Genomic DNA, 18,920 nt, shown 5'->3' with positions numbered 1-18,920 from the left:
TTACATCCTTCCAAAATCTGAAGCAAAAGTTGTGCAGGAATCACTCAACTCAGCCTGCAGATCCTGGCCTTGGAGTTGTCACAGGGGGTTCTTTATGGCAGAGTGATCAGACCTTAAATCACAGGGTCTGCTCACCTCTCTTGCTCTCCTCAGAATCCTAATGATTTGGGGCAGGGCCTGAGATGCACCTCCTTAGTTGACTGACTTGACTGAGTGGAAGAATGGAGAGATAGACAGATGGACAAATGGATGGACAGCAAATGATGGATGGATAGATGGATGGGCAGATGGATAGGTGGGTAGGTGGGTGGATGGATGCATGGATGGATGGACAGATAGATGGATGAATGGATTGACAAGTAGATAAGTGGGAGGATGAATAGGTATTAAGACACTTGGAAGACTAGAAATGGGTGTTTTCTACCATCTAACATTGGCAGCTCCTCTGGAGAACAGGGATAGTGGAGGGGGTTGAACCTGGTAGGCAGCTAAGGGCTGGATCTCCTCTCCCTCAGGACAGGCATGAGGATAAGAAGGTACATGAAAAGTCCTACATCACGAACATCCCACCCCCTGGCCCTGCTTCTGCTATCTGTGCCTTCGGGGCTGATGCATGGCTGTTTCTGCCAGACTTTTTAATTTTTTTTAGATTTTCCTTTTCTGGTTAGCAGGATAGGAGTTTTCTAAAAATAGCACTAAATTTGCCTCTGAGGTATTCGTTTTTCAGTTCCCTTCCTCATTCCCAGTTCCCTCTCCTAAACTGTGAGAATTCAAAGCTGAGATTTTCTTTGTCAGCTTTGATGCACACACACACACACACACACACACACACACACACACACACACTCTGTGGGGCCTGTCTACTTAGAGACAGGTGTGGGCACAGACATCTCTGGCTCACTCACACTCACAGACACATACTCATGCTGGCAGTCCAATATAACTGCACAGCAAACCTTTTCCTTCAGGGTCACCCACACTAGGCACAAATCTATCAACACACCGCAGGGACCATCACACACACACACACACACACACACACACACACACAGAAAGGGGCATCTAAGGCAGTAGCTACAATAGTCTGGCTGAGGCTGAGGGAGGAGCAGTTGTCTGTGGCTGGTGGCTGAGTCCACCCATTTTCCTGGGTGATAGCCTAGTTGGAGGTTCCCATTGCTGGGATAGGGGGCCCTACAGAAAGACCAGAATTTGCATCTAGGAGAGGAAAGAAAATGTCCTACCCCAAAGAAACTAGTCAGCCAGGACCAGAGCAGACGGGAAACTAGCCTTCTGTGTTGTGCCAAGCTGGGACCCTCCCCAACCTTTTGAGCAGTGCCAGAGGCCTTGTGGGTATGGTCCTGTCAGTCTGAGTTCTGCGTTGAGCACAGTAGTGTGGGGGACTGAGGATAGAGGCATTGAGTTATCATGATTAGGACAACCACATTTAACAAGTTCTTCCTCTGTGCCAGGAACTGGGCTAAGCTCTATCTCAATTGGTCCTCACAAAACCCTATGAGGTAGGCTGCGAAGTTGGCTTTGTTGGGGAGGAGAAAACCAAGACACAGGGAGAGGTTAAGAGCCTTGCCCAAATCACAAAACTAACCAATGGCAGCACCAACCCTCCTCACCCGGGGTCCCTAGATGGGGCCTGTGTCCCCTACATTTATCAGGCTGCCAGAGATTATTCAAAGAGAAGATGACTTTCAAAATACATATTAAGGTGGCATTTAAATTCAGCACATCTTAAAACAGAAGAATTCAGCATTCAAAAGTTATTTTTAACACATAATTCATTTGCAATTGTCCCAGCTACCATCCTTCAGCAGGATTTAAAAAGCTGTTGGTTTGGGGTTTTGTTTTCTTTTTTAATCCTTCCTTCGAAAGATAGATTCCTTCTTTGTTAAATTAACTAAAAAAAACACACACACACAAAAAAAAACATTGCTCCTTCCTCTGCAAGCGTCCTTCCTGGCAAAGACTTTTTATTAAGGTGCCCCTAACCTATTCTTGAGTCATTGAAATGTAACAATACAGTCATTTAAATGCTAATGAGATGAAATCGAAATGCATAAATCCAATATTGTCAGAATGTTCTCCTGGATTCTGAAGGTCCTGGCACTGTCAAAGCCTAAAGGGACCCTCAGAGAGCACTAGTCAAATCTCTTCACTTTCCACATGGAGAAACTGAGGTCCAGGGAAGAAAGGGGCTTGGTCAAGTTCATGCTGCAGGAGCTTGGAAAACAGGGAGGGGCTTTCAGTGGGCTCTGGCCTCAGGTGGCTATGTGACCCCTAGTGTGTTGCTCACCCCCTCTGTGCCCAGAACTGGTCCTATGTCCTGCCCAGGCCCCTGTCTCATTCCCCGCAGCCACTATAACAGAATACCATAGACCGGGTTACTTAAACAACGGAAATTTTTTCTCGCAGTTCTGAAGACTGGATAGTTCCGCTCAAGGTGCCGACCGATTGGGTTCTTAGTGAGGGCCCTCTTCCTGTCTCGCTATGTCCTCACATGTCCGAGAAAGATCTTTCATGTCACTTTTTATAAGAACACCAATCCCATTCATGAGGCCTCCACCCTCATGACCTAATTACCTCTTAAAGGCCCCACCTCCTGATACCATCACATTGGGAATTAGAGCTTCAACATGTTAATTTGGGATAAACACATTCAGTCCATAGTAGCCTGTGTGTCTGTTTTTTTTAGGGCAGGAGTGAGTGCAGTGTTGAGAACTGGCTGCAAATGAACCTCATTGCAACCATGAGAGAGCTTTACTTCTAATAACAGGGTGGGAGGGGAAGGTACAGGAGCCTGCATTGAAGGGTCTCCATAGGTCCTCATGGCAGCCTGTTAGACAGATGGGTCAACTCCAGTTTGCAGAGAGACCCACCAGTGAGGTTAGATGACTTCTCCAAGGTCACACCACTCATTAAATGTCTCAGCTATACAGTGGTAGTTCAGGTGGTATTTGGGCAAGGCAGCAAGGATGTCAGAGTCTGGTGAGCTATGACTGAGGGGACAGCTGCCTGCTCCAGCCTCACACCCATGCCTCATTATGATGAAAGGAACCTGGGACATGGAGGGCAGGGGATGCATCTCAAAGAAAAAAGTATGATTACCGATTGTGATATCTTTCCTTATCTCTAGCAAACCTATAAGATAGGCAGGGTAGGAATCACTAGCCCATTTTACAGATGAGGAATCTGAGATCCAAGGACTCCCAATGGATGGATGACCCAGGGACTAATCTAGACATTCATTCATTCATCAAGCATTTATTGGGAGCCTTCTGGATGCCAGGTACCATAGTAGGTACAAAAGTGACATGACTACTGCCCACTGGGGAAGGGAGACAGCTAAGCAGGCCCAAGCAATAGCATGTGAAGTACGGTATGATACAGGAGGCATCCAGTAGTCAGGAGCATTTACATAGCCCTGCATGGTCAGGGAAGGCTTTCAAGTAAAGGACATTGCTGGGCAGAACCGGTCATTGTCAAGGCAGCAAAGGCTGGGGGAGTGGAAAGTGTTTCAGTCTAGAGAATTCAGGAAACTGATAGATTCTACACTAACAGGCAGGTCTTCAGCTCTCCGTCTATCAGAATATCATTTGAGAGGCCTCATATAAGTACTTCTGTGCCAATGGACTTCAAGCTCTCTAAGCAAGGAAATCCCACAGTTAGATCAAATACCAAAGTGAGCTCTGCAACTTAGAAGGAAAAACCAAGGTGCCCAGAACAGGGTTGGTCTCATGCATGCACTGGTGACATGCAGGAGCAAGGGGTGATGGTTTGGGGACAAGCCACATCAGAAGAGTAACTACAGTGGGAAGTCTCAATGAAGGAAGTTTAAGATCAAAAATCTACAGTGTTAAAATTCTGGTTTTTAACTGATTTTGCTATTCCAGCATTTCATTCTTCTATACCTGCTCACACAGGTCCCTTTCTGAACCTTTTACTATGTCTCTCCTGACCTTTTACTAATAGATAATTGTATACTTCAGTTTCTTCCATGTCCATCTTTTGGCTTAAGGCCTACTTAACCTGCAGAAGGGAAAATATTCCCTACTCATCTTCCCTGATACCCTGGGTCAGATCAGATCTTTCTTCTCTGGTTGTCCACAGCACCTGGGATTTGCCATCATGGCAAACCCATCATGTTATATAGAAATTACCCATTTAATTGTTTCTCCTCTTTACTGTCAGCTCCTGGAAGGCAGGGACCATGTCTGAATTGTTCAGTGCTTGAAACAGAGTAGATGCCCAAAATAGTTATTGGATGGATGGATGGATGGATGGATGGATGGATGGACGGACGGACGGACGGACGGACAGTTAGATAGGTAGATAGATTGTTGAAGATCATTATTCATCTTAACACAATAGTCATTAAAATTACCAGTAGGCCGTTATTAACTCATTCCTACTATTGTCATCACAAATATAATTACTGCTAATGCTTCTCATGGCTCGTGCTGTCAGATGTAATTATGAGTGCCTCTAAGCCACACCACAGGTATCAGAGAGACAGATAGAAAACAGTGCCTCAAGTTTAGAAAGTCCTTCATGGTTTACAAAGCACTTACATTCACATATGACACTTTATTAAGTAGCCTAAGAACCCCAGGAGGGAGTTTCACCAGGGAAGGCAGCAAAGTGTCCTGATTAAGAGAATGTCTCTGGATCCAGAGAACCTGAGTTTAAATCCCAACTCCGCCACTCACTAGCTGTGTGGCCTTGGACAGATCTTATCACCTCTCTTGGCCTCAGTTTCCTCATATGTTCTGTGTGGGTAATAAGACCGTCTGTCTCCTAAAGCAGTTATATGGGTTGGTAACAATCAAAATAACTATGGAGTGCTTATTCAGTAATTACTAGGCTCAGTTGTAAGTATTTTACATGAAATAACTAATTTAAACCTCATAACACCTATGAGGTAGATACTATTATTCCCCCTCCTTTTTAAAGACCATATAACTGAAGTTAATTTGCCTCCCATCCTGCTGGGAGGTGGAGGAATCAGAATTTGAACAGAAAACTGTGGCTTTTAGAGTTCCTATTGTTAACCTCCACAGCACCTGTACATGCGGGCATCCTTGGTCCCTGCCTCGTCTGTTGGTCCCAGTGTAAAGATAAGGCTTCCGGCTGCAGCCTTGGGTAAAAGTGCCCTCCTGGAAGGCATGACCGTGTCTCCTGCAGCTCCAGCACCCCTTAACCTTAGCTAGGAAGCGCCATACCCCAGATGGAAACATCAGATTTGAACATGGTTTATAGTTAGCTCCCAGTAAATTAGTAGGCAGCAAGAAGAGATGGACTATTGTCTTACATATGAGGAAACCAAGCCTCAGTAAAGCGGAGGGACTTGCCCAGGGTTCCACAGGGTTTGGGAGAACTTGGATGGGAACCCAGATTGCCCAGACTCCATCCTGTGTTCTTCACTGAACTCAGGCACGATCTACCCACCAGCCTTGTCTCTTCAAGAGAAAGGAGAGAGTGCCCCTTAGGGGAAGGGGAGAGAGCACCAGGGTGGAAGTCAGGAAACCAGACATGCAGGCCCCTCTGCTTTAGCTCTTTGTGGCTCTGGACAAGGCCCTTTTCCTTCTGAACTTCAGGTTCCTCATTGGGGAAAATGAGATTAACTCTAAAATGTCACCAGCTCTGAAATTCTGTGCAAGAGGAAAGGATTGCAAAGGAGAGAGATGGGGCAAGGGAGAGGCAACAAGAGGGAGAAGCTGGGGCTGAGGTGTGGTCTCAATCCCATCTTCCTCCCTCCATTCCCCCTCACTGTCCTGGACCTAAATGGCCAGCTGTCTGAGACTGCTGGGTGGAGCCGGTCCCCGTGCCAGGCCCAGCCGAGCTCAACAGGGGCCCTTTGTCACCCAACGCTTGCCGAGGCCTTGGCCACTGGTGTTGGGTGTCCAAGCAGATTGGATTCTCTCCTGGCAGCCCTGCAGATGCCGCACTCCTGCAAGGCTGGCCAGGCAGGCAGAGAGAAGCCAACGCTCCCTCCTCTTCCTGGGCTCCCAGAGGAACGTGGAGGCCACTATCTATGGTGCTGGACTGTGAGAGCCCCCAGGTGAGGTCTCCCTGGACCCCAGCTCATGTTTCGGGCTAAGCTGTGGGCTCAGTGATGTCCTGGTGCATACGCATGATCTGGCTCCTCTGGCCCAGCCAAGAGCTTTAATTAATGTGATTGGGGGCTTAGGGTGGAGGTGGGTGGCTTTCTCCCATCCCCATGCCTGTAAGACCCAAGTGGAGAGGACAGTGTGTATCAGCAGGTATAGGTGGCATGGACAGGGGTGACATCTATAGGTGGGGAGTATGCCCCAAATTGTGTGGACATAGGATGTGTGTAAACACGTTGGCATAGTGAGAGAAACAGGGGCCTTTGTGTGCACAGAGGGGCTGTGAACACAGGTGTTTTTGAGGGAAGGAGGTTGGGATGTTAGATGTATGCCAGAAGTGTTACTGCTTGTAACACTGTGTGTGGCAGAGAGGGGGGTGTTTACCAGCATGTGTGGGAAGTTGGGCTTGTGAATTGTGTGGGGTGGGCCCTAAAAGTAGGTGGATTGGGTGTTGCAGGGCACCCTGAACCTATGGGTCTGAGGGTGTGTGTGCACCGGGGTGTGTGTTGTGAATACAGTGTGTTACATAGCACAGTGGACAATTAGGAAATTGGGTATTTTATGCCTTGGGTATTATATCATGGGGTCTCCAGGAGAGTGCCAGTATGTTAAGATTTATAGTATGTGCTGGTGTGTTATGGGGTGTCATACAAAACACCCACATTAGGGTGCCTGGGTGTTACTTTGGGTGGGCACACATACATACACTGGGCCTTCCTGAGCACCCATCCCATAAGGCCTCCAGTTCCTGACTCTTGTCACCACTCTGTGCTTGCCCCCACAGGAGCCACCGTCCCTGACCATGTAGATGCCAGCTCCGGGGAGCAGCATGGGCCCCGCTGAATGGAGACTACTGGGACTAGAGCCCTGAGCCCCTCCAGCCCCTGGACTTCACCCTGCACCCAGAGACACCCCTTGGAGTTCACCACTGCTGTTGTCAGCCCACCTCGACTGCCCCCTCCCCCTGGGACCCGGAGTCGGCCACCAGGAGCCGCAGCCATCCAGTGAGGTTGGGCTGAGGACAGCCGCACAGAGCCATCACCCAGTAGCCTCTGGTCCAGTGCTGACCCTCGGGCCCACCCTGAGCAGGGACTGTGGCAAACATGGGTGACATGACCAACAGCGACTTTTACTCCAAAAACCAAAGAAATGAGTCGAGCCATGGGGGCGAGTTTGGGTGCACGTTGGAGGAGCTCCGCTCCCTCATGGAACTGCGGAGCACTGAAGCTGTGGTCAAGATCAAGGAGACTTACGGGGACACCGAAGCCATCTGCCGGCGCCTCAAAACCTCACCTATCGAAGGTAGGTGTGGGGGACTCAGACCCAGGGCTGTCGTCCTGGTGACTGCCATGTGTGTTGGCTCCATGAGCAATATGCATAATATTTAACCTCAGGGATGTCTTGGACAAGGGCTGATATGCCAGTTTGGCCATTCTGGTGTATTCTAGCTGAGGGTCAGCCCCTTTGGATAGGCCAGAGGATGGGGCTTCCATTTTCTCCCCATTGTGAGTTGGGGTCTGACCCAAGCCACCTGCAGAGAAAACCACAGGAACAAAGCTGGGTCAGGGCCTATGTTCTGGAAACCAGATGCCAAAATCAGCCAGAATGGGCAACTCACATCCATTTCAGGAGTGGGCTCAGTCTGGGAGGCACCCAGTCTCCAAGGCGGGGCCAGAAGGGAGGCTGGTGGGGCCAGAAGAGAAGCCATGCCTTGCTTGTCTTTGTCAAAGCTCAGGTGGGGCTCCTGCTTCCCCCTCCCCCATCTACAGTGGTTGGATTCCAGGATCCAGCCACCTAGCCCCTGGCCTCCCTTCCCCAGGCCCCCAAAATTCCCTTGTCTGGGCTCCAGCATGGAACCACAGCATTGCTGCAATGCAGCCAATTCCAGCTCCCCAACCCCTGCCTCTGGACTGGGTCCTCTCCGAGTGTCCCAAATCCAGACTCTGACTTGGGGACTCCTAGGTCTCTGGGCAGCCATAGGCCTTGAAAACTGCTGGACAGACAGGGCAGGCAGGAAGATGGGCCATTACGGGAAGGGTGACAGGTGTCATGTCTGTCTTGCCCTTGACATGGGTGTGGGACTTTCTTGCAACCGCCAAAATAAGGAGGCCTGCAACGCCAGAGAAAAGATTTCACCCTCCTGGGGGCTTCTCCGGAGGGGGCCAAAGCCCAGCCGTCCACCGTGAGGCAGAGAGGAGAGAACCAGTCCAGCTCACTCACCAGAACTCAGTTTGAGTCTCCACCCCCACATGACGGAAAAGAGTTCCCCACATGATCCCCAAAGGCATGGTGTGAGGCTCTTCTCAGGGAGTCCCCAATCCTATAACTTTTTGCAAAGAGGTTGCATCAAGCCTCAGTTTCTTTCTCTGGAAAATGTGGCCAGCACCTACTTCACAGTGCCTAGTGCAGGCAGTAGGTGCTCAACAATGGGCAGCCATATTATTCTAAGGAGAGTGGACGACGATTCCTCCCCCAGGTATAGACCACAACCTGGGAGGCAGGCAGCATCTGAATCCTTATCCCCCTATGACAGAGAACAAATCTGAGGCCAGAGATTCCTCTCACTCACCTCCTAACTCCAGTCCCCACGCCTTGTGCATGGCTGGGCACTAACCCTGAATGCATTTCCTATAGATGTTGCTTATGGACCTAGTTGCTCAGCTGGGACCTGCCAGTCTGTGGTTGCCTGTGTCTGCACCCCACTGCACCCAGTAGCTTGGGGCATCTGTGTCTCTCTTCTTCTGGGGCCCTTTTGAGTCAGGAGGAAGAGCTAAGCCTGTTCCTTCTTCCAAGATTGGCTGCTGTCTCTGATGTGCCTACGGGCTGAGCCCAAGCTGAAGTTTAGAAACACCTTTGTTTTCTTGGTGTCTGATTGTTTGGGCAGGGCAGGTAGGAGTAGAGGAAACATCCTCTCTTCACTGTGTGCTTCTAGCTCAGGTCTTGAGAATGACCACATGTGGCCCTGCAATGGAAGCGGTCTCTGCCTTGGGGCTCCTGAACCCCAGCCTTGTGCGGACACTAGTCTGTGGCAGAATGGCTGTGCGTACCTCCGCCACCAGGCTGGCATACCCGGCCTCCTAAGAGGCAGGGCTGTCCAAGGGGTCTTTGCCTGGTGAACAGGACCAGGAGATTCTCTTGAATCAGGAGTTTTTAAGTGTCTCTGGGCTCCAGGCCTAGATGAAAGCTGTGGCCCTTCTCCTCAGAAAAGCAGCCAACTGCATGCAACAGATATGGCTCATACCATCAGGCCTTCACAGAGCGCCACAAAAAATTCCGTCCTCCCCTCCCACTTGACAGGCTCTCACCCGCTGGGACATTGAGTGGCCCATCACCAAGCTCCAGCACTGTGTGGGGCCAATTCCAGTCGGCTCATTGTGTCCTGCACCTGAGGGCAGGAATCCTGTCCTGCTCCTCTCCATAATTCAACACCTAGTCTGGTGTCTGGCACAGAGGAGAGTATGTAGCTTGCTCATAAAACCCTGAGACATGGCCATTGAGTCCCTAGCCCACAGGGAGCAAGCAGCTCAAATGTCAGCAACCAAATCAGTAAGTAATCCAGACCAAGTGCAGCACAGGCCCCAGAGCTCATAGGAGAGATGAGGTGGGTGGGCAGTGAAGGTCAGAGCAGGCTTCCTGGAGGAGAAGGTGTTGGGCTATGGAGGAAAGAGAAGAGAATAAAGCATGGAATAAAGCAGCATTTCTTAAACAGAATTCCATAGAATTTCAGTGTGTTATAAGAATTAGGCATTACATGAAAAGTAAAGGTGACTCAGTTTTCTCATCTGTAAAATGGAAAGAATAGTGACAGCTCTGACTAGTGCTCTGCCACCTGCCAGCTGTGTGTCTGCCTTTACACCTTTTGTCTGACCTCTCTAAGCTTTGGTTTCCTCATTTTTCATGAGGACCAAATGAGATCTCTGATGGGAAAGGTCTCAGAGGAGGAGGAAAGCCTGTGATAGGGTTAACCAGAGCCCTGCTGCATTGGTCCCTAGAAGGATCTCCCAGGGTGCAGGTGGAGCTAGAAAAGGCTTGGGGAGGGGCAGAAGAGCATAATACCACAGACCCTAGATTTGGATGCCCTGGGTTCAAATCCCAGTCCTGCCATTTACCTGCTGTGTGACTGTGGGCAAGTTACTTGACCTCTCTCTGCCTCAGTTTCCTCATTATCTCCTGTAAATGGGGAAATTGATAGTGGTTACTTCATAGGGTTGTGGTGAGGACAAAGTGGGATAGCTTGGAGGAGCACTTGGCACATGGGCAGACTAAACACCTCAATTTCCCCATCAGTAAAGTGGGTTGTGAACATTCTCATTCACTGAGATCAGTATCTAAGTGACTAATAAATGTCATCTCTTATTGGTCTTCATTGATTATTACTACTCTGGAAGAAGCAGTCACATTCTCCAGAAAGGGTGGAATCTGACTCTTCTGGAACACTGGTCAGTGTCCCCACATGGTGCCTCACTTTGTAGTGGGCTATTCTGCATCCTTATTACACATGTGCCTGGAAGCAGGAGTTGTTATCTCATTTTACAGATGAGGAGCATGAGGATTTGAGGTCATCACCACAGTTCACATCAAAGCAGACTTTGAACACAGCTCTGATGGCGACCAGGTGTGCCATCAGCCCCGAGCCAGGCATGTGCACCTGGGCACAGACCTCTAGGTGCTCTCTGTCTGATGAGGGCCTGAGTAGGGTGGGCCACCAGGGAACTTTTTGTTCTCTCTCATGTTTAGCATTTGTCCTGACCTGTGTGCCTCTTCTGATTTACAGAAGTGCTTCGCCTCCAGCCCAGCCCCTAACTTAGAGCCGTGTGGTGTGGATCTGTGCCAGTTCCACACAGGGACTCAGGTTGGCCATTCCTGACACCCCTGCCCCTAATCTGCTCCCAATGAGCAAGCCCTGGCCTCTGAATCACACTATAGGAAACTGCTCCAGGCCATGCATAAATTAGCCTTCCCCTTCATCCAGCTAACTTTAAGCAAAAAGATCTCTGCAAGTGATAGAGAGGGTTTAAAGTCGTGGAAATCTATTCCCACCCAGGGCACCGCCTGCTGCCAGCACAGGCCAGAGGCTCAGCTCCCACAGACAGGCAGTGTTGGATTTTCTACCAAAAGGCCCAACTCTGGGGACAACTGCTGTGTAAACCTCATCCCTGTGAGGCCAGGGGTGGCCTCTGCCCCCGACTTGAGCTTCATTTATTTCCTTTTCCTCTACTAGTTCTGTTCTATTCTGGTAATGCCTTTTCCTCTGCCCTCACTGCCCGCTTTGCTTCCACACCCTTTCACTCGGGGACATAGGGCCCCAGAGACCCAGGTTCAAATCCTGGTTGGCTTACTCTTACAAGACACTGGGAGAATTTAATGTAACCTCTCTGAGCCTTAGTTGCCTTATCTGTGAAATGGGGATACTAACACTACCTAACTCTCAGATGTTGTCCACATGAAAGGCTTAATGCAGTGTTTGGTAGATGCCAGACACTGATGAAATGGTGATATCATTGTTATCATTATGCCTAATATTTCTTTTCGAAAACAATATGCATGAGCCCCATCCTTGTGAGTTAGGCAATTAATAAGACAGTGCCCAGCGAAGAGTTAATGTGCTGTTAGAGGAGACTTCCCAGAGTAGGCAAACTCATGATGAGTCTGGAAAGATGGGTAGTGGATGTTGGGGTGGCTTGTGAGATCCTGGAAGCAGGAACTGTTTGTCATTCTCCACCGTGTCCCCAGTGTGATGCCTGGGGGCTCGGAATTATTCACAGAAGGAAGGAAGGGAGAAAGAAGAGATGGGGAAGCCCTGGTGCCCCTCCCTGTGTAGGATAGAAGGCTGCAACCTGGGGACAGGACACAGGACACCCTATGTCACCCATGGAACAGTTGGCTTCAGGTCCGCAAGCCTAGAGTGGCACTTCCCTAAGCTGCCCCACACACAGCTCGCGTCCTTCACTTCCTGTCACCCGCACCTCAGGCTGTCGGAGGGGCAGCTCAAACAAGTCCCACTGGGCACTCCCTGTATTGCATGTTTCGCAGTGTGGGAGAAAGGGGAACAACGAAGATGGGGTAGCAGCAGGTGGGGTGGGAACTGGATACTTCAGAGTGTTGTGAAACGGAACCTCCAGTTAATTTTGTATGAATCCTACAGCCTGCCCAAGTGGAGAAGACAGAGGGGCTGGGGGAGGATAGGAGGGCAAATCATGGGGGCTGGTGCCTCGTATTGCATAAATATGATGTTAGCAGAGAATGTCCCTCCAACCTGGCAGGGCTCAGGTCATCCACAGAGCTGCTGCCACCAACTGGGCATGGGAGAGTGTGGAGGCAGCAGGTGGGGGTCTTCTGTTTGTCATTGTGATGTCACTGTCTGTTTCCCCAAGGATCACTGGGCCCTGACAGGTTGACAGGGAAACTGAGGCAGCCACAGATTCAGTTGTGTGCCAGACAGGGTGAAGCTGGGGACTGCTCAGATACAGGGTCCACATGGGGAGTTCACTGCCTGGCCAGAGATAAATGTGAACAGCTCCCTGGGTCTTCATATAAGGCCCAGGACTCTGTCGGGTGCAAGGCCTGGAGGAGAAAAACATCAAAGTATTTAAGAGACTGAGAAAACTAGCCACCTTTGCAAATACATGCATGGGTCAGGGAGGGGAAAGCATGAAGATTGTTGGGGAGGTGGGGAGGGGGGCAGTTTCCAACCTCATCTGTCACCACAGACAAGATACTTAGATTCTCATGACCTCACTTTTCTTATTTGTAAAATGGGGATTGTGCTACTTCACTCTTTGCCATTCGGAGATAGTGATTTGAAATACTCCAGTGCCAATGGGCACCTCTTTCTCAGGGCCTCCCCTTAAGTACCAGAACAGACTCTCAGTGGCACAAGCAGGAGTCACATGGCCAATCTTGAACCAATCTATGTGGCCGGAAGATGGAATAGGCTAATAGGTCAGACCTGGGTCACATGCTTGCTACAGAGGGGCCAGTCCACCCAAACCACATGGAAACTGGAGGGGGAGAGGGAAACGGAGGCAAAATACACATGCTTGTGGGCCTACTGTGTAGAAGGCTCCTGCTGTCTGCTGAGGAGTGTATGGAGGAAGAGCAGGCATGTTCTGTGTTCTTGAGGGGTCTTTGACCTGATGCGGAGAAAGGATAGAATTAAGAAGGCAGTTGAGGAGTGAAGGCAGGATTCAGAGCACCAAATATGGAGTGATAATAGCCAAATCACAGCACTGTTAATTGTTACACCATGGTAATAGGCATAAACTGGGTCTGTCTGGGCAAAGTAGGTCTACGACTAGTGTTCCAGCAGTGAAGTGGCCCACTCAGGTCATAGTCAAATTCTGGCTCCACTTCTTATCCAGCTGTGGAGCATTGGGCCCTTTCTTTAACCTCTCTGTGCTTCAGCTTCTTTATCTGTGACATGGAATAATAACAGTGCCTCTTTCATAGGGTTGTCGTGAGGGTCAGAGTAATACGTGTAAAGTGCTTAGTGCCTGGCACATGGCAGGTGCTATATTAGGGTCAGCTGTTTTATTGTTCTACTAGAGGCCCAGTGCATGAAATTCGTGCATGGGTAGGGTCCCTAGGCTGGCTGGCAATCAGGGCTGATCTGTGGGGCGACCAGTGGGGCGATCGGTGGGGCTGCCCACTCATCGGGCCCACCCCCTGCCACTGCTGCCAGTTGCTTCCCTCTGCGGGGCAACAGGCAGGGCAGTTGGGGGGGGGGGGTCCCTACTGGCACCTGCCTTGGCTGGCCTGTGGGCTGGGGGCAGCTCCTGCATTAAGCATCTGCCCCCTGGTGGTCAGTGAGTGTCATAGCAACCAGTCATTCTGCCATTCGGTCGATTTGCATATTAGGCTTTTATTATATAGGACTAGAAGCCCAGCGTGCGAAATTGTGCGGCCCCGCCTACACCCTGCCCGAGCCACTGCCGCCACTGCTGCCACGGGCCTTGTGAGCTCATTTGTGCCTAGCTGGTCCCCATTCCTCTCTCCCCAGTGTTGAGTGTCTGAGCTGTTGGCTGCTCCAAACCATTTGGCTCTTTCCTTTAGTAACAGCTTTTACCTTCTGCCTCAATTCCTCTCCCAGCTCGTGCCCTTCCCCAACGCGCAGTCTCCCCCAACCTCAGGCTGCGTGCACCCCAGCCCCTCCCCCCATGGCGGGAGCACCTCCGGTCGCCACCTGGGGACCTGCACCACGCTCCCCGCCCCCGCCCACCCAGCACCTATCCCCTGTGCCCTCTTCACCGTGTGGCCCATGGAGAGCCAGTGTCACAGGACTCTCCCGAGTCCCAGAGTCCCGCCCCGTGGGGCCGGTGCCACAGGACTCCCCTGATGCACCTCCTGGGCAAATCCCCACCAGTGCCCACGGGGACACAGAGTCAAGTCCCCGCCCACTCACGTGCGCCTCACAGCACACGTAGTTCCACCCACCCACGCATGCCTGTCGTGCACGCAGCCTCCTGCTGATCAGTCGTTACCGCGTGATGGCGTGATGACCACAGGCTTTTTATAATATAGGATAGCAGGAACTCTCTGTGTGACTATAAGGGACAAGTTGGATTTAAATTAGTGGAGCTAAGAAAGGTAGCTTATCTGAGCAGATCAATGGGCTTGAGCAACAAATGTGAATCTATGATTTCTTTTTTAATGTCAGCACCATATTTGATTTGCAGTACTTATACACCCCACCCCACCACCACCACCAGGGGGGAAAATCCTTTAAAAGCACAGCTTTCTATGAAAGTCTGATGAATCATATGTGGACACTTTCCAAAATGCTACCCGCACATCTTTCTGAATCATCAATAAAATAAACCCACCTGTTGATTAATATGTGCTATCCACTTTCCTAGGGTGGGGGCAGGAGAGTGTGTGCTAGGCAAACAGTTCTGCAGGCCTGGGGGTGGCTAGCAGAGTGCAAAACAGATAGGGAAAGAGCCCGACCTGTCACTGACCAAGCACTTCTAAGTGGATATCAGCAGGACTAGAGGACCTCATGTCCCAAGGAAGGCATGCTGCCCAAATAGGTGCTTTGCACAGTCAGGTACCTAAATGGGGAATAGAGGATATGGGCAGTGGGGGGAGCCTCTCACCAGGCAGACCGACCATGCGAAAAGCCTGAGTCCCAAAGCCACCCACCGGCTGTAATTTACTGTGTGCAAACTTACCAGGTTCACACTCTCTCTCTCATGTAGTCCTCACAGCAGCCCCTTGAGCAGGAAACAAATGCTTGGAGAGGAAGCCATCTCCATGGAGGCATCTTTGCTTTGCAGAATGAATATACACTAAACGCTAAGTGCCTAGTGCATGCTCAAAAAAGAGGAGGAATGAGAAGAGTATTAACTTGGAGTCCCAGCTCCAGCACTGAGACCCTTGAGCAAGTCACTCCATCTCTCTGAGCCTCACTTCCCCATCTGTAAATGACATCATAATAATGCCCACCTTCCAGAACCAGAAGATACAGGTGTTCAGAGAATATCCCATTGCTTCCCCTGCTTCTATCATGCCAAGTGGAGATGTAGTCTGACACATACTCATTTGTTAAACAGATACGTGTGTTATACTATGTGCAGGCTTGGGCCACATTGCTCTTCTGGGAAGAGAAGTTCTAAACACTCTGCAGGAGCGATTTGTGTGTGGTGTGGCTATACATGAGACAGATGGGAGGCCGGGACAGGGACAGCCTTCCAGGACATTCCCTTTCCATACCAGGAGCAGAGATAGAGGTCAGATAGGAGACAACCCCAGGGGCACAGAGGCAGACAGGATCCAGTAGGAAAGATGGCAGCCAGGGGCAGGGGCTAGGGAGGAGCCCCTTCTGACTGCCTTTCTTCCCAGAGCTCCCTAAAGATTCCCAGGAAAGGGGCTGCAGAGTTGGGTTGTACATCACCCCTTTCCTGAAGACTCTCCCCTTCTAGCTGCAGTCCTGGCTACTAGCTGTGATATCAGAGATGCATCACCTCATTGAATCTTCACCAACCTTTGAAGCAGGAACTGTTCGTATCCCCAATTTATGGATGGGGAAATCGAGGCTCAGGGCACCACTACTAACAAGAGGCCCAGTCAGGATTGGTACCCAGACAAGCTGGGTCCCGAATGTGCACATATCCTCTTAATCTACTGCCTCCTGTTGCCAAAGTAACTCTACAACAAGAGGGCGTGTGCTGAAGGTTAAGGAAGGGTCAGCCCTGCCTGATTGGCGAGGCTTCCAAGGACAGGGAGGAGCTGAACATGCAGAGTAGGGAGGAGAGCACATTCTTAGTGCGGGTGACAGCCTGAGCGAAGGCCCTGAGGAGAAACCGGAATGTGCACGGGCGACATGAGGAATTCATTGTGCTGGAGCTTAGGATATATCTCAAAGGGCAGAGGACTCCAGCCCACAGACGATGGATTGACTTCTGTAGACTCTAGGTTTTAGTTGGTTTGATGCAGTATGTGCAGACTGTCATCTTGGATAACAGGTCTTTCTGTGCCATCCATGTGAGTGTGGAATGAGCTGTGAGCTCTATGAGGGTAAGGCCCTGAGTATAGTTCCTCTCCAGGGGCCAGGTGAGCCAAAGAACTCACTGAGTGCAGGGAAACTGAAGGTTCCCTTGGGGTTCTACAGAGGTGCCTTAGGGGACAGGGCAGTGCTGAGTGGCCTTTCCTCCCCACCATGTACCAGAGAGGCTCCTCTATTTAATCTGTTTTGCATGGTAGGGCATCTGGTAAAATTTTTAAAAGGGTGTTTTTGTTTTTATTTTCAAAAGGAAAGAAAAAAATTTTAAACCTCTGGTATAGGAGAAAGGTGCTAAATTAGAGTGTCGAAAGCCTGGGTTGGGGCCCAGGTAATTTAAGTTCCCAGTGCCTCAGTTTTTATATCTGTAAAATGGAGCACGTAATATCCAGCTCCCAGGACCCATACTAATCTGTTGGTTAAGTGAGAAAATACACACAGAGTACCTGGTCCCCAGGGGACCCTCGGGGAAGGTTCACCTTGCACCACCCCACCCTAGCCATGGTCTGGCCTCGTGTGCTCCAACCACCTGTGTAGCTGAGCTGGGGAGACTGAAGAGGAGACCAGCCTGACTTTGGCCCTTATTAGCCAAGACTCTCCCCAAGCTCCACGTTAAAAAAGAGGGTGGATCTGGCAGTCTCTGCGGCTATTTCAGACTCAGACATTCTAGAATTGTGGACTTGCTGCTGCAGTGCCCCCAGGAGTGCCGACATCAGACTGGCCAGAGGGAGGCTAGCTCACAGCCGGGCCCCAGATTCCTCTTCCCTTGAAAGACTGACATCAAATCCTTTGGGTATGGCCAAGGCCCCACCACAGCCCAGGCAGGGGCAGGGCCCTTGGCCTCTTGCCCCAAACCCAGGCCCAGCAAACTTTTCCTCCCAGGAAGCTTTGGAGCCCTACCCACACTGGCTTCCAAAGGCCCATGTGTGTGCCCTGGTCTGGGCCTCTGGGACACCGGACTCGGATTACTTTGCACCCCTGGGTTTCCGTTTTCTTATCTGTCAAGTGGGCTGAAGAGTGAGAGATGTTGCTCAGTAATGCAGGCTGGACTGTCTCTAGCGTTAGGCAACCTCGAATGTCCACCCAGCCTGGGTCCCACAGAGGTCAAGAGAGCTGAAGCAGCCTCTCCCTCCAGGCCTGCCTGTCACACGAGAGGCCCTGACAGAGCAGGTAACTTATTTATGCAGGCCCCCCTCACCCCATGACGATTATCTTACTCCTCCTGGCACAATCCAAGCCCCTGCTGTGGTTTCAGACCTGGAGTTATTTATAGTCAGTGGAAATTAGCACCTCTGCAGATGGTTCCCTTGTACCCACCTGGCAGCGTCAGCCTCCACCCCAAAGGGAGGCCCCCTGGAAATTTCCGTGGTCCCAGCAAATGATCCAAGGGACCATTTCTAAACAGAGAAAATTCGGCTCTTTCTGTGGGATAGCTCTGGACAAGTTGCCATGGAGTTGAGAGGTACAAGCAAGCTCTCCAGCTCTATGATAAGGAAGGGCTGCATGGAAGAGGTGGTATTGAGCAAGATGTTGAGAGACAGCAGGATTTGCAGTGGGGAAAGGCACTCCAGGTAGAGGGAAAAGTATGGACAAAGGCACAGAGGCAAAGAAGAAGGATATGTAAAAGGAAGAGCCAATCATCTGGTCAGGGCAGGGAGCAACCAGAAGTAGTGATGATAATTAAGAGTAACTGAGCATTATAGATGTTCCAGATACCATTCTAAGCGCTTTACATACATCATACCTCATTCAGTCCCCCCAACCACCTTATGGAGTAGGCACTGGTATTATCCTCATTTTTACACATAAAGAAATTGAGGCACAGAGAAGTTAAATAACTTGCCCATGGTCACACAGCTAATGAACAGAGGAATTGGATTCAAACCCTGGCAGGCAACTCCAGAGTCTGTACTATGACTGTAAATGTTAAGTCAAAAAGTTTGGGCTTAAATTAAGTGGCAAAATGGAACCCCAACTGTTCTTGAGCAGAGAAGTAGTGTGGCTAAGACAATGGGTCTGGCAGTAATGAGTTTGGTTTGGAATGGGGAGATAAAGCCAGTGGGGAGGGAGGAACAGACATCTGAAAGAGGGGTGCCAGGGTTGGACCTGGCCAGGGAGGTGGTGATAGAGAGGAGGAAGCTTCAAGCAGCAGAACTCAGCCTGTAATAGGTGACAGAGAGAGGGGTGTCAACTCAGAATCATTTTCAAGATAGCACTAGCTGCTCTTGATAGAGATGAGCCAACAAGGAGAGGAGCAAGATTGGGGGTGAGATAAAAGGTTTGTGCTGGGCCTGGGGGATAGG

The 18,920-nt window shown here is 50.4% G+C and overlaps 1 protein-coding gene across 10 annotated transcripts in view; it reads left to right on the top strand.

Moving 5' to 3' along the window:
* Positions 1-18,920, top strand: part of ATP2B2 (ATPase plasma membrane Ca2+ transporting 2) — a 380,690-nt gene that overhangs the window by 237,483 nt on the left and 124,287 nt on the right. For all 10 annotated transcript variants that reach the window (XM_080675183.1, XM_080675181.1, XM_080675175.1 and 7 more), the window contains one exon: positions 6,904-7,421. In XM_080675183.1, coding sequence (XP_080531309.1) covers positions 7,223-7,421 — 199 coding nt within the window. In that variant the 5' untranslated portion in view covers positions 6,904-7,222. The remainder of the gene's footprint in view (positions 1-6,903; positions 7,422-18,920) is intronic.

This window comes from Plecotus auritus (genome assembly GCF_963455305.1).
Source record: "Plecotus auritus genome assembly, chromosome: 6".
NCBI classification, from domain to species: Eukaryota; Metazoa; Chordata; class Mammalia; order Chiroptera; family Vespertilionidae; genus Plecotus; species Plecotus auritus.
Note: the sequence above shows the minus strand (reverse complement) of the source record. Positions and strands in the feature narration are given on the sequence as shown.